Below are 14,910 nucleotides of genomic sequence, written 5' to 3' on the forward strand. Positions count from 1 at the left end.
TTTTGTACTGCTCACCCAATTCCTTAACTAATATGCTCTAGCTACATTTTGTTTCTAGAAATAGGTTTCAGTCACTCCATCCCAAATCTCCTTTACAATATTAACCCACAAGAAATTTTTACCAATGTAAGGCAACATAGAATTACACAGCCAGGCCACCACCATGTAATTCTCCTATACCCACCAGAAGGGATCTATATCAAGTTTCTTCTCCCAGTGATGTACCCCAATTTCCCACGAGCACCAATGACCATCTTGGCCGATTGTGCCCATTCTAGGTAATTTGTGCCATCGAATTTTACTGTAATAATAATTCCAAACCCAAAAATAGCACTACTACCTCCAAACCCAGACCCATGTTACCAGTGGACTTCTGCTTGGTACTCCAACACTCTATTTAACTTCATACAGCTCAAAAACTAGGAAATAACTAGGTAGAAAGCCTCCAAGATCAAATCGATCTCACACACAAGAGTAATAGACCTTTACAGAAGAAGAAAACACTATCCAAAGAGAAATCTCTCTCCTCCTATTGTCTCCCACCAAAGAGAAATATCAATCGATCACTCCAAAGGGACCAAAAATTCCTAGAATTCTAATCACCCCCTATAAAATACCTAGAAAAGTCCAACAGTACCTGAGCGCCCAAGATCATATCAAAATTGAAGAGTCCAACTTGGCTAGAACTCTTCCCCACACTCCAATTCTTCTTGATTTTGATGCCAAAACATAGATCACCCTCATGATGACTAGAAAACACCAAAAAATCCAAGAACTAGGCAATCTTAAGTAGATCGATCAGCCCTTTATCTCCTCATGCAATCAGCTGATCTAGGACTGCATGGAAGAACTCCAAGAAACCCTATCTAAGCTCTGATACCAAGTAGAAGACTGTTGAAATAAAAATCTGTAAAAGAAAAGAATACTTCTTGAAGAAGGAAAGAGAGAAGGAAGAGAAGAGATTTGAGAGAAAAGAGAGCAATAATTCTAGCCGCCCTCTTCACTATTATTTATAGTTTAAAATAATAAAGAGTACAAAGACCAATACGCCCTTATAGGGCGACTAACACATAAAACACTTAAAATAACTGCTCAAAAAGGACCTAACAAGAGTGTTGTTGCCCCCACTTTCTATCTAAACAATAAATAATCAAAAACTACCACTACAAACTGCATAAAACTGTATAAAACCTCAACAGAATGTAATGGCCCAACCTAGTGCAGAAGCTGAAATTAGATCTATGGCCAATGAGATATCATTGAAAATGTTTTTGCAAGAGTTTGGTATAGTAATCCAAGGAGCCAATGAAGCTGTATTGTGATAGCAAAGCAACTAATAAGCATTGCTTACAACCCTGTGCAGCACAATTGTACTAAACATGTCAAAGTTAACAAACATTTTATAAGGGAGAAGATTGATAGGAATGAGATTTGCTTTCCATATGTTAGGACTGAAGACCAACTTGCTGATTTTTTGACAAAAGGCTTAGTAAAGAAGAAACTGGATACTATATTGGACAAGTTAAGCATGATTGACATCTATACTCCACCTGAGGGGGGAGTGTAGTAATACTTAGTTTTTAAGTACTTCATTCATTGTTTTTTTTTTTATCAATAACACATTTCATTAATTATCAACAATTAGAATTACAAAGAGGAAGACAAACTTTCTTATCTTTCCAACTTCAGCTTAAGCCCCAAGAACTGAACAGGAGAGAAAGGAAAAAAGGAAAAAAGAGGAAAGAGGAGAAATCAAATTCAAAACTACATCTGTGCCCAGAACATTGACTCCCTATCCACCCCTTGTTTTGCTAACCCATCAACAAAAGAATTAGCTGATCTTTTTACCCAACTGATTTTAATTTCCATTTCTCGAACCGGCCATATGAATTTCCTTCTCATATTGCTATATCTCCATAAACCACTATCGTTTTTCTTCAGCCACCGTACTACCACCTCCGAGTCCCCTTCAATTATGAGTTTTCTGAGATTCATCTCCCTAGCTTTCTAGACTCCTTCCAATACTGCATGGATCTCAGCTTCTAAGGGAGTCTCCCACTCCAATGGGGCCTGAAAACATGGCAAAAACAGCCCCATTCTCATTCCTCAAGACACACTGATAGCTGCTTTAATTTGGGTACAACTAGCAATTTCACCCCACTTCCCCAACATGTCATCCACAGTATATTCTGTAAATAGCTAAGGATTTCATCCACTGTACAGCCCTTATATGGATCAGGACCTTCAGATCTTCAGCACTTCTTTCTTCTTTAGAGAAAATTCTGGAGTTTCCCTCTTCCCATAAAGACCAGCAAATGCTGCCCTCAGCCCTCTCCACATAGTCCTTCCCCTTTTCATACGCCACCTGAAAAAATGAGCAAACAGACTTTGTATATTGGATGGAGGATTCCAAGTACACCCTAACAAAGATAAAGCCCACTTCCAAAATAGATTTTGCAAATTGGCAGGACACCAATAGGTGGAAACCAATCTCCCCATCAGCCTTACAAAGAACACACCAATGAGGGGGGCAAACAAGAATTGGGTCTCTTCTTTTGGAGCAAATCACCGGTGTTGATTCTTTCCATAAATGCTTCCCAACAAAAACTACCAACCCTAGGAGGAATTGGTCTCCACCATACCTCGTTAACAGGGAAGGGGGGGGGGTTATAGGATTGGTGGACTGGCATAACGCCTTAAAGAAGGAGGCACAAGAGAAGGAGCCAGTAGAGGTGGGGGTCCAAATTCTAGAGTCTTCCTTAGATGGATCTAAGAACACATTATCAAGAAGTTGAAGTAGGCTCGAAACACTGTCGAGGTCTGAATCTCTCACAACCCTTCTCAAACCCAAATTCCAACCAAACCCAGAGATGGAAGAGGAAGGGGTAACGAAAGAGGAAACTGTCTCAGTTTTGAAAACAGAAAGGGCATACAAAGAAGGAAACTGGTCCTTTAAGGAGGCATTCCTCACCAAGTTTGTTCCCAGAATTTTATGGAGTTACCTGAATTCAAATATACCTGATAAGAGAGGAAAAAACTGGTAATAGATCATGAATGGCTTTCCAAGGCGAAACGCTTATAGTCCTAGTCCGAAGTCTAGCATCCCATCCACCTAGCTCCCACCCATGCATGCTTGCCACTATTTTAGCCCATAATTTCTCCTTTTCTAATGGGAATCTCCATAACCTACTTCATTCATTGATTGGAGAGCAAAAAATGTAATTTTTCCATTCTTTTAAACAAAATATAAAATAGAATGGGTGGGTTGGCATAACCAACTCAACCTTATTCAATCTCTCTCTGTCTGTGTTGTTTTTCCTCTTCTTAAATCTTTCAATTTCACCTATACAAATAAAAATGTCTACATGAGAAGATGTAAGTGATGCACGTATAAACAAAAAAAATTATCCCATCCCATCCCCAAAGGCTCCATTTGTTTATGGTTGCAAATGCATGGGTGCAAATTCTGATGTGATCCCCACTTTATATGGGAGGCAAATTTTGCATCACATTCAATGGGTGCAACTATGTGGAGAATTGCAAATTATACCCCACCTCAACTTAATTTTGTTCCAATTATATGGTGCCAGCTGCAAATTTTACACAAGAAGGATGCAAATTCTTTTTTATCAGCAAAAAATTAGTTTTATTTCATTAAATAATAAAAGTGGTGCTTAGTACAAGATGAAAACAGAAATGTCAAAACCTTTCCTCAAGCCCAAATTATATAGAAGCCCAAAGAGACCCAATACTCGTTTGTCACCTCATTGGTATGTTCTTTGCAAAGCGGATGGGGAGACTGGTTTTCACTTACTGGTGTCTTGCTAATTTGCAAAGTCAATTTGGGAGTGGGTTTTTTCTCTCTTTGGGTGTAGATGGAACCCTCCTTCAGACTTGTAGAGCCTATTTTCCCTTTCCTTTTTCAAGTGGCACATGAAAAGGGGAAGGACTATGTGGAGAAGTTTGAGGGTTGCAGTATGCTGGACATTATGGATGGAAAGAAAGAAATTCTAGAATCTTCTCAGAAAATGAGAGAGGGGCTGAAAAATTGAGGGTTGTGATCCATATAAGGGTTGTAGAGTGTCTGAAATCACTAGAGCTATTTACAGACTACACAGTGGAATAAAGGTTGAGAAAGTGGGGTGAGATTGCAAACTGCACTCAAATCAAACCAATAATAAGGGTGTCTTGGACTCCCCCACCTGTTGGCTTCTTAAAATTAAGTTTTGATGGGAGTTGTAGGGGGAATCCTGGACAATCAAGGATTGGAGGTGTTTTTAGGGATGAGAACGGGATCATCCCTGCCCTGTTCTCAGGCCCAATTGGTGTGGGGGATTCCCTTAGAGCTGAGATCTTGGCAGTTATTGAAGGGGACTCGGAGGTGGTGATAGGGTGGCTGATTAAAGACAACTGTGGTTTATGAAACTACAGAAATGAGAAGAGGAAATTCAGGTGGCTGGTACGGGGGATGGAAATCAGGATGAGTTGGGTTAAGAGATCAGGTAAATCTTAAGCTGATGGATTAGCTGAACAAGGGATAGAAAGGGAAGCAATGTTTTGGTCTAGGCTGTAACTTAATTGTTTCTTCTTTACTCCTTTTCTTTCTTTGGAGGGTTTAAGTTGTACTCGGAAGATATGAGTTTTTGTCTTCCTTGCTGTAAATAGTTTGATACTTCAATGAATTTAATGAATCTGCTATTGATAAAAAAAAAAAAAATTATATAGAAGCCCAAAGCAAATGATGTCTTGTAACTCCTTGTTTAGCTAGGAAGTCAGCAAACCCCTATGCCCTTTGTGTCCTGTTCCACTTCCCTTATTCTATGTCTAAGAATCTGAGGGATATGCCTATTTGCATTTTCCCAAGAAATAACAACTTTTGAGTCCATTTCCACCTCAACTGATCTGAATCCCAACTGTTTAACTAATCTGAGCCCCTGCAGCAAGGCCAATAGTTCAGCCTTCAAGGAGTTTCCCATGCCAATCTGTCCTGAATATAAGGCCAATATCTTCCTTCCTAAATTTCTGATTACCCCTCCTATTCCTGCCATACCTGGATTCCAAAGGGAGCTTCCATCAAAATTCAGCTTGGCTTTGTTACCTTCTGGAGGCCTCTACTCCATTAATACTTTATCTTTAGCTCTTGACAAGTGTGCTACCTCAGTCCAGGCCCTTAAAATGCCATGATAGAAAAGTTTTGGAAGCAATCCAATGTCCTTACCATGAAGCTACCTTTAGTTTTATTCTATCCATTACATCCTCCAAAGATCTGCTTTTTTCAGTGAAAATCCTACTATTCCTTTCTTCCCATACAACCCAAACAGGTTGCTGGTTTGGTGGCTTTCCAGAGCACTTTTTTTTTTTTTGATAACTTTTCCAAAGCACTTTATTAGATTGTCCCAAGAAGATGGGATTGAAAATTCTCAGGGCCAAATGGAGAGGGTGACTCTCTTAGGGCCAAGATTCTAGCAGTTCTTGAAGGAATCCAAAGAGCAAGAGAATTAAGCATCAGATGCTTAGTTATTGAAGGGGACTCGGAGGTGGTGATTAGGTGGCTGAAAGGAGACAACAGTGGTTTGTGGTGCTACAGCAATGAAAAGAAAAAGTTTAAATGGCTGAGTAAGGATATAGAGGTGAAGTACAGTTGGGTGAAGAGAAGTGCTAACTCAATGGCTGATGGGTTAGCTAAGCAAGGGGTGGCTAAGGAATCTCTGTTTTGGGCTAATTTTTAGTTTGTTCTTTGTCCTTTTGTTGCTGGGGAGTTAAGATAGTTTACCTCCCCTTTTCTGTAATTAAAGTTTCACAAATATTATTCATTAATAAAGCCTTCTGTTATTGATCAAAAAAATAATGTTGGGATTGAAAATGCCCACCACTTCTTGAGGGGGGATCCATCTACAACCAAAAAGAGAGTAGAAAAACACCCAAATTCTATGCACAACAGAACAGGAGATTATTAAATGAGATAGGGTCTCACCATTACCCCTACACATGAAGCAAAATTGAGGAGAAAGGCAAACATAAGGCCTTCTTCTTTTCTGCAACAAATCACAAGCATTTACCTTACCAAGGAAATTTCCCAGCAAAAAAGCTTGAATTTTAGGAGGATAGGCTTACACCAAACTTCTTTCACCGGGAGTCCACCCCTTGAGTGGTAAATGAGGCAAGGATTTTGTGAAAGGAAGAGCAAATGATGAGGCTATCTGAGGAAGACAACCAAATTCTAGAGTCCTCAAGGGAAGGGTCTAAAGAAACTTGCCTTAGAGTGTCTAAAAGGTGAATCAACGAAGAACATTCATTTTCCCTTAACCCTCTTCTAAATCCTAAGTTCCAGCCCAAGTTGTTCCCAATCTGAATATCATCTCTCCCTTAAGGAGAGACAAAGCAAAGAGATCAAGATATTGGTCTTTAAGTGGAAATTCACCCACCCCACAAATCTTCCTAGAACCGAATTTTGTCATCCTTCCCACATCAAACTTGGTGGAAGTGGAATTAAGAAAGATCGGGTGCACTTCACGAATCACTTACCACGAGGAAGCCAAAGAAGAATGAGGGGCTAATTTCGCATCCCAACCATTGCCTTCCATCCAACCCAATGAATGCTCATAGCCTATCACTCTCAAATGGGAATCTCCATAACCCCTTACCAAATAGAGCAGTGTATCTAGAGACAATGTTTCCTATCCCTAGACCATTTTCTTTGAGCTTATTGACCTGTTCCCATTTAACCAAGTGTTCCTTTTTGTCCTATCCCGGTTCCCAAAGAAAATCCCTAATGTACTTTTCTAATTGTCTTGCTATTTTGACCGGGATACAGAAGGTGGAGAGGAAAAAAATGGGAAGACTTGCCAGTGTGGATCTAATTAAAGTAATTCTCCCTCCCAACAAAATGTAATTCAGATTCCAAATAGCTAATTTCCTAGCAAATCTCTCCACTATTGGCTTCCAAATCCATCAAACCTTGGGTTCCCTCTGGCAAACCTAGGTAAATTATAGGCCAGTTCCTAACCTCACATCCCAACAACTCTACAAATCTTAGTAATTCCCCTTCCTCCAAATTGATCCCTGCAATCGAGCAATTCCACTTTTACCCCAATTGACTCTTAATCCCAACAGACTTACAAAATTGTCAATCACCAACTTCAAGTTTCTTACCATTTATCAAAAAAAAAAAAAAAAATTCAAGTTTCTTATCATCACCAAATTAACACCCTCACAGAAAAGAAGTGTCACATCAGCAGATTGAAGGTGAGAGACAACCACATTATTTCTATCGACCCTCCATCCCCTGATCAGACCTTGTGAATCTGCTTTCATCACTAATCTGCTTAACACCTCTACCACTAGAGTGAATAAGAAAGGAGATCAAGGGTCCCCTTGGACTAATTCCTTGCTTGGCTGGGAAGAAATCCTTGGCCACACCGTTGATGAGGCTTGAGTAATGAACTGAGTTAGCACACCCTTCAATCCACAATCTCCACTTAGCCCCAAAACCAAGCCTCTCTAAGATTTCCATCAAAATTTTCCAGCCCACTAGGTCATAGGCTTTCTCTATATCAACTTTACAAACCAAACCTTCAAAGTAATTTTATAAAGACCCCCAAACTCTCTCTTTTTCAGCACCAAAGCAATAAAAGTGGCATTAACCCCAATGAGATCTCCCCTTTATGAAAGAATTTGTTGAAGACTTGCAACAGGTCTGAACTCAAGAAATCCCAACACTCCTAGTAGAAAGTCAATGAGAAAGCCATCCAGTCCCAGGGCTTTGGATCTCTCCACCAAGAACACTGCTTTGTTAATCTCTTGTAAAGAGAACCTTTTTTCTAACAAGAGTGATTGTTCCTCTGAGATTCTGTTCCAAACCAACTCTGACAAACTAGCACTAGCCCCAGTCGACCCAAGAAGGGTGCGGATTGACAGAACAGACAAACCATTGCAAATCTGAGGAGATTTGCAATGCAAATAAATGGAGCTAAAAGGAATTACTCCATTAGATTGCATTAAGAAAATGTGCAAGTCTTGACGGTCCCATGCCTTCTATTTGGCACCATTAGATTGCATTTCCAGAATCTCCCTCAAAGGCCCCATGATGTTATTCTATATATTGACCAAGATATTACCATTTCTTGATATATCACAAGAAACTACAATAAAAGGCAGCCCAGTGAATAGGGCTTCCACAAATGCAGGGTCTGGGAAAGGACAGATATACACAGACTTACCCATGCCCATACAAAGAGGTTGTTTCCAAGACTTTGAGCCCCAATCACCCAAGTTGCAATAGATCAACCCAACCGTTGGGCCAAGGCCCATCCTCATCACAAGAAACTGCAATATATTATTTAATCATTTTGAAAGATTACATAAAGAAATGATAAAATGATGTCTAGCATACAAAGATGAAATAATAATTAAAAAAAAAAAGTGGTGATGCTCTATTTATGTTTGGTTTAAAAAGTTAGAAATCTAACCTAAAAACGGGAAACTAAATTTAACCTAACATATATTTCTGGAAAGATTGCTAGGTTGGGAATATTGACTCCTTTATATGAAGTGCTTCCAGATTTATTTAACCTGGTGTAGTAAGGAATGCTACAGAGGAGTCCATTATTATTAGGATCAGGTAGTATGGAGTCCAGTGTTGTGTCACCGCGTTAATTAGGAAATTGATTCTCTAGTCTGGTTGCTTGAAAGCCGCAATCAGACCATAACCAGAGCAGGGGCAGAAGATACAACATTGTCAAATCTTTCTATGATATATTACTGAGCCTACCCACTTCAAATTCCTTTCCTTGGAGATGATTTGCAAGGCCCATGTGCCCACAAGGGTGTCCACTACAGCCCAAGACAAGATCCTCATCATCATAGTAGAGGCATGGTCCTACTTTTTGCTGCCATTTAAAAGAAGCATAATTTTTCCTAGGGACATCTCTATGTGATATCCTCCTGGCCAGCTAGAGGCATAATAGCCCTTGGGAAAGATTTTTCTTTTTCCTTTTTATAGTCAATAGTAATATTTTATATTCAATTCGGAAAACACAGAACCCATACCATGAAAATTAGACAGCAGGGGTATATAAAACTAGTGTTTAGCTAACCATGCCAAAATATTAATTTCTACCAAAACAGTATATTTATTTCATTCCCTGGTCCCAGCATTTTCATATGCACCTTGCCTTTTTTTTTTTTTTTTGAATTTTTGATCGGTTATGCACCCTTGTCTTGTTACCCCAAATTTTTCTAGGTTTCAATTAATACATTAGCAGACTTTTGAATCCACCTGAGCAGTTCAAACTTCTTCCTAATTGCTTTAGCCCTTGGGAAAGAATCTCCTGGAGCCTCTTACCATTTGCAATGTCTTTTTGCATATGGAAGGAAGGAAACTCAACATTCTTTTAGAAAAAGAAAAAAAATCTATTCAACCTCTCTTTACACAGGGATCGGTACAATTAATTCAACATTTTGGATTAGGTTTATAGTTGTGTGAACCGTATTGCTGATATTGATCCCAAAAAGATAATTCTAGATGCAGCCTGCATGTTTAGTATGAGAACTTTTGCATGTGACCAAAAAGATAATTCTACATATCCCCACAGGGAACTTTTCCATGTTACCCAATGATGGCCCTGCCCATCTATGGTCTTTGTTAGCAAGTCTTCCCTTGTTTAGTTACATTTGTTGGGAAGATAATTATTGTCGGTTTATTATCTCTCTGTGTTTAAGATGCCACAAGAAGAGGCTTTGTAGCTAGAGAAAATTATTAAGGAATTTTTTGTGGGGGCTAGGTGAAGAAAATAAGTTTCATTTGATCAGCTAGGAGACCATGTGTAAGACAAAGGAGCAATGGGAGTAGGAATTGCTAACATTGAGAAGAATCAATCAATAAAAAAAAAAAAAAACATTGGGAAGAAGAACCTAGCTCTTTTGGGCAAGTGGTTGTGATGGCCAGTCTCTTGCAATTCCTTGAAAAGTTTGGTTAGATCCTTCCAATTCTGATAAGTTTATTTGCTCCCCTGGTCAATCAGGTGCTTTTACTTGTGAGTCTTTCTTCTCCTCTTTCTGTTCTCCCCCATCCACTCAGTCTTTCCCTTTCAAGGAAATTTGATGTAAGCCCATCCCCCGCTAAAGTTAGTGCTTCCTGTTGGGAAATATTCCATGGAAAAATTGATACTGCAGATAATTTGCAATAGAGAAGGCCTCTTGTTTGCTTGCCTCCAAGCTTGTTTGTTCTTTGCAAAGCCAACAAGGAATGTTATTACCACTTACTCTAGTGGCCAGTCTCTTGCAATTCCTTGAAAAGTTTGGTTATTACCACTTTCTTCTCCTTTTTGTGTTTCCTTGTAAGCCTATTCCCCCTAAAATTAGTGCTTCCTGTTGGGAAATATTGCATGGAAATTTTGATACTGCATATAATTTGCAATAGAGAAGACCTCTTCTTTGCTTGTCTCCAAGCTTGTCTGTTCTTTGCAAAGCCAATAAGGAATATTATTACCACTTACTGATCTCCTGTCCTTTCATTGCAAGTATTTGAGAAATATTTTTACCTTATTTGGGTACAAGTGGACCTTGCCTCTAGAGTTACATGGACTCTTTGACCCGTCTACTTTGAGTTAGCCTAAGAGAAGGGGTAAAATTCTTGCCTCTAGGGTAAGAAATGTAAGAATATTTCAAAAAACAAGAGATAAGTGTGAAAGTTCTGAAGTGGTAACGAAATGCATAGTTACAAGGGTGATTCACTGGGTCAAAACCTTGGATATGTTCCATCTCTAGGTGATGATTCCATCCAGACCTATCTTTGTTTTTCAATATTATATATTATGCATTACAGGGGATTGAGGGGTGGGGACAGGGCAGAGTGCATGTGAGGTCCACTAAAATTACCACGAAGAGTCTGCTGCCTACAATTAGACACTGATCCCACAGCTCCAATATTCAGAGGGATGCCAAGTGATCTTCTCAGTTATGGAGTCATTTGCAAACCTATCTGGAATTTACTTCAATTAGCTTAATTCTTTGTTGAGTCCAAATTTGTTGATTTTTTTTTTTTTTGATAAAAGCAAATTTGTTGAATTTCTGTTTTATCATTCCAGGTTTTTTTATTGTTCTTATGTTCTTAACTTCTTATAGCATTTTGGATTATCTCCTCAATTTCTTCATGCATCTGACTCCAAAATTATGAAGCTGTTGACTCCATATCCAGCCGCTGACCTATGGAAACCTAATGGTGCTGACTCCATAGGACCTATCTGGATTCTGGAATTTACTGCAAGTAGCTTAAATTTTTCATGCCTCTTCTTACTTCCCCACCATTTTTCCTTTCTTCTCCTTTGCATTTTCTTTTATCACTTAATTTTTGCGATCCTCACTAAGAAAGCACAGCATCCATTTTCCTAGTTCTTTCTTTTCTTTTCTTTTACTTAGCCAACCTGTTAACTCTATTTGAGCTCATTTCACCCATTTTCCGATTAAGTTTTCACTTGTTATGGTGATTATTCAACCTCTTTATCCTGTCCAGCTCACTTTATTGGGAAAAACAAGTATAAATTTCAAACTAGCAAGCTAAGGACTTTGTGGGCCTACTTCTAACTTGCTTAGGACCCATTTTTGCCTCTAATTAGCTGCTGTTTGGATGAGTCCTACATCACCTAACCTTGACATTTTTGTGCAAAATGGTCACTCTCACACTTGAACCCATATTTTCACATTTGTCAGCCCAAGAACTTAGCATTGCACAAAGCAATGGTCCCTTATGAAAAGTACATAAATACAAAAAAAAAAATACCACTGATAGTTCATCATGTCAAAACACTAGTATACCATAGCACATTTTGTGGTAAAGGCTTCAGAATGGACAAAAGAACTGAAGAAATTACCAATACAAACTCGACAAAAGCAATACGGGTAGAATGATGATAGTCACCCAGCAGTCTCAAGCGATAAACCTGCACCAAAGAAGACATAACCCATATTTATTTTCTTACCAAACAGGGATATCACAATTAATCCTTGTGTTTAATTAAGTAGAATATACAAACCTCTCCACAAATTGATTCAAAAAAGAGTTTGACATCTGCTTGAGAAACCTACATCAAATTAACAAATTCAGAAATGAGCATGTCATTACATGCTCTAAATGACATTCTACAATGATATAGAAATTTTAAACTACCTTCTTATCAATATTTGTACAATAAATAGTTCTTGCGCACATTTCACGTTCATCTTCAGACTGTAAACCACATAAACCATTAGAACATAATGAGAAAAAATATGAACTAGGAGTATGATCTCTTAAATTCAGATATATGGAAAATGAATGAAGCATTATCATCATATAGAATGGTGCAAGCAACCACAGTTGCAGACTTTCTCACCCTTGGCAAAAATGTTGGGTTAACAGGTGCAATTGCAGTTTTTGAGGGAAGCACCCTCACTGGGTAATAACCAAGCATAGTTCCTGCCAGACTCAACGCAGCCCTTGCACCCTCTGAATTGCCACAGAGCAAAAAAGTATAAATAACTACTTGTTCAAACTATTGCAACAAAACAAAAAGTTCATCAAAAATGCAAACCAAATAGCCCACTGAGGTCATGAAGTTTACCCTCGTCAGTAAACTCAATAAAAGCAAAACGAAGAACGGAATTAGGATCACCGCATACACGGCAGTCAACAACCTTCAGCCCAAAAAAGGGGAAGTTATTCAAAGAAATAAGTCACCATTACGGAGTAAAAGCAGTATAGAGTGGCAAAAAACATGGTTACCTGTCCACAGTTTATAAAGAGTGCCGCAAGTTGCTCTTCGGTGACCTAGAACAAAGTCATATTTTAGTCGAAGTGTTGATGAGCAGGAAGAGAAGGAGAAAGAAAGAGAAAGCGAGGGAGAGGAAGATTGGCAGGCCAACCAAGTAAATGTAATTGCTTACCTGTTGATCAATATCAGAAACATAGACAGTCCTCCTGATTACCTCTTCTCGCTGCGCCATACTTGTTCTGCTGTTCATTCTCCGCTTCCCTTGACTGTAGTTATTCTTCTTCTGAACCAAGAGAGGTTATGGGTGAAGGTACAAAAGCAATGATAACAAATATAAAAGAGGTTAAAGAAAAATGGGACTTGTAAAAAAAGATAGAACGAGACAAAAGACGTGGACAGAAGGAACAGAGAAAAGTAGGCAAAGAAATCAAGGGAAAGCAGTTTTAATCCTACCCGGCGGCCGGCGTTTCCGTTGGCATTGCCGTTGAGAGTGTTATTGGGCATCAAAAAGCTGTTAGTATGAAGGCCACCGCCTGATCCATGGTTTACAAGGGAAGGAGGCACGAATTCTTCAGCCATAGGATTTAACTTAGAGAGAAGCTCCTCCAAATCCCTGATATCCTGCTTGTAACCCTCATCAACCTCCCCATTCCTCTGCAAATCGACACCATTTGATCGCTGATGTGCCTGCACAAACCCAGACTTTCCCGGTGCACCATGCTGCGGCGGCGTCGCTCCCCCCTGCACATTTTGCACAGCGTTCTTCGGCACATGGTCAGGGTTGTGCCGAACCTGTGACAGCTGAGGCTTGTGGTTGCTAACATGCGCCACGGGAGCTGCCCCCCTGTGCTGCGACTGCTGCTGCTGCTGAAAGGAATGAACCTTCATGTGGTATGGTTGATCATGGGGCCGTAAAACTGAGTTATTATTGTTGTCTTGCTGTAAAGTAGGATCGGCCATTCTCGTGACTAAATGATTCTGCTTCGGTTGATCCAGATCGTTGGAAACATGCGAATCCGGAACGGCAGCTTCGAAATTCCGGCTTGAAGAACCAACATTAATCCCCATATCGACACCAGCATTCTCAACAACCGCCATGACCGGAACACCACGATAAATGATTCCTTCGGAAATTTCTCTGTGATTTCTAATTTGTTTATTTTATTTCCGATCGTTGTATTGAACAGTAAATTTGCCCTAAAAAAAAGCAGAAAATGACCCCAAATTACATTTGTGAATGAAAGTTTACCTGCTTCTCTAAATCGTCTTCATTGATCAAAAACGAAACCTCCTCTAGATCGCTTTGGAGAAAACTAAACTCGAAAATCTTCGGCAAAACGAAGGAGGAAAGGGAAAACAAAGAAATGAGACACAAAAGGGAGAGAAACCTTGTTCAGTTTTCTCCTTTTCCCTCTATTTTATTTTATCTCAATCTTCTAATTCTACGCAGAGAGAGAGAGAGAGAGCAAGCGAAGTACTTCGGATCGTTCGTTTTAGTTGAGTAACCTTTTTGGACCTTCTTCACAACGTCCCAAAATGAAGACGACCCCTTTGAACCCAAATATTTTTACCCAAACCCCTTGATGGCTATGAACTTTTTTCACAAGCGATGAGTCGTGAACTCATGACTATGCATGACCATGACATAAACCATTACATTCAGATGTATCTATGTATGTATGATGTTTTGTTTGCACATATACATTAAATTCACGAGAAGATGTTTCAATCCTGCGGTCAATGCCTGTGCTTTCAGAGAGTGTGTACTGAGCTATAATCACTTGGAGGAGATCCCATCGGCCGTCGCATACACCGCTATAATGGTGATGATGGTACTGATGAGGATGATGTTAATGACAAAATGCCTACATTCATTGCAGAGGAGGTGGTGACGTAGCTTCTGCTTTGTATTTTCCGCATGAAGCAAGAATGCCTCTGCTTCTGCCACGTGTACACATGCAATTGATTCAGTACTTAAAACTTAAAAGAAAGAATGCCTGCCGGGCCGGCACGGCATGCCCGCCAGCTGCCCGCGCAAAGTGCGGACCGTCTTGGTCCGTGCCGCCCTCTACAGGGATAATTTGGAGTCGGCCCGGCACGGCCCACGGTTTAAATCTGTACGGATCCGTGCTATGGGCTTGGGCCGTGTTGGTCCGTGCCG

The 14,910-nt window shown here is 39.7% G+C and overlaps 1 protein-coding gene across 7 annotated transcripts in view; it reads right to left on the bottom strand.

Annotated features, from left to right (window-relative positions):
* LOC148881126 (polyadenylate-binding protein-interacting protein 12-like) overlaps positions 1–14,570 on the bottom strand; it is a 30,282-nt gene extending 15,712 nt beyond the window's left edge. For 2 of the 7 annotated variants that reach the window (XR_016104753.1, XM_088963412.1), the window contains exons 1-9: positions 13,999–14,394; positions 13,203–13,887; positions 12,922–13,032; positions 12,761–12,805; positions 12,600–12,672; positions 12,372–12,484; positions 12,167–12,226; positions 12,033–12,080; positions 11,871–11,939 (exon numbers count right to left, since the gene is read on the bottom strand). Coding sequence is in view for 4 of the 7 variants with exons in the window: in XM_088963412.1 (XP_088819538.1) it covers positions 11,871–11,939; positions 12,033–12,080; positions 12,167–12,226; positions 12,372–12,484; positions 12,600–12,672; positions 12,761–12,805; positions 12,922–13,032; positions 13,203–13,847 (1,164 nt within the window). In the remaining 3 variants the exon portion in view is untranslated. Of the gene's footprint in view, positions 1–8,219; positions 8,326–11,870; positions 11,940–12,032; positions 12,081–12,166; positions 12,227–12,371; positions 12,485–12,599; positions 12,673–12,760; positions 12,806–12,921; positions 13,033–13,202; positions 14,395–14,452 lie in introns of those variants that run through there. The other 5 variants (XR_016104752.1, XM_088963415.1, XM_088963414.1 and 2 more) reach the window with 5 other exon arrangements.
* Positions 14,571–14,910: the final 340 nt, after the last annotated feature.

Source organism: Nelumbo lutea, chromosome 1 (genome assembly GCF_056320005.1).
Source record: "Nelumbo lutea isolate HS-2025 chromosome 1, American lotus-T2T, whole genome shotgun sequence".
Classification (NCBI taxonomy): domain Eukaryota; kingdom Viridiplantae; phylum Streptophyta; class Magnoliopsida; order Proteales; family Nelumbonaceae; genus Nelumbo; species Nelumbo lutea.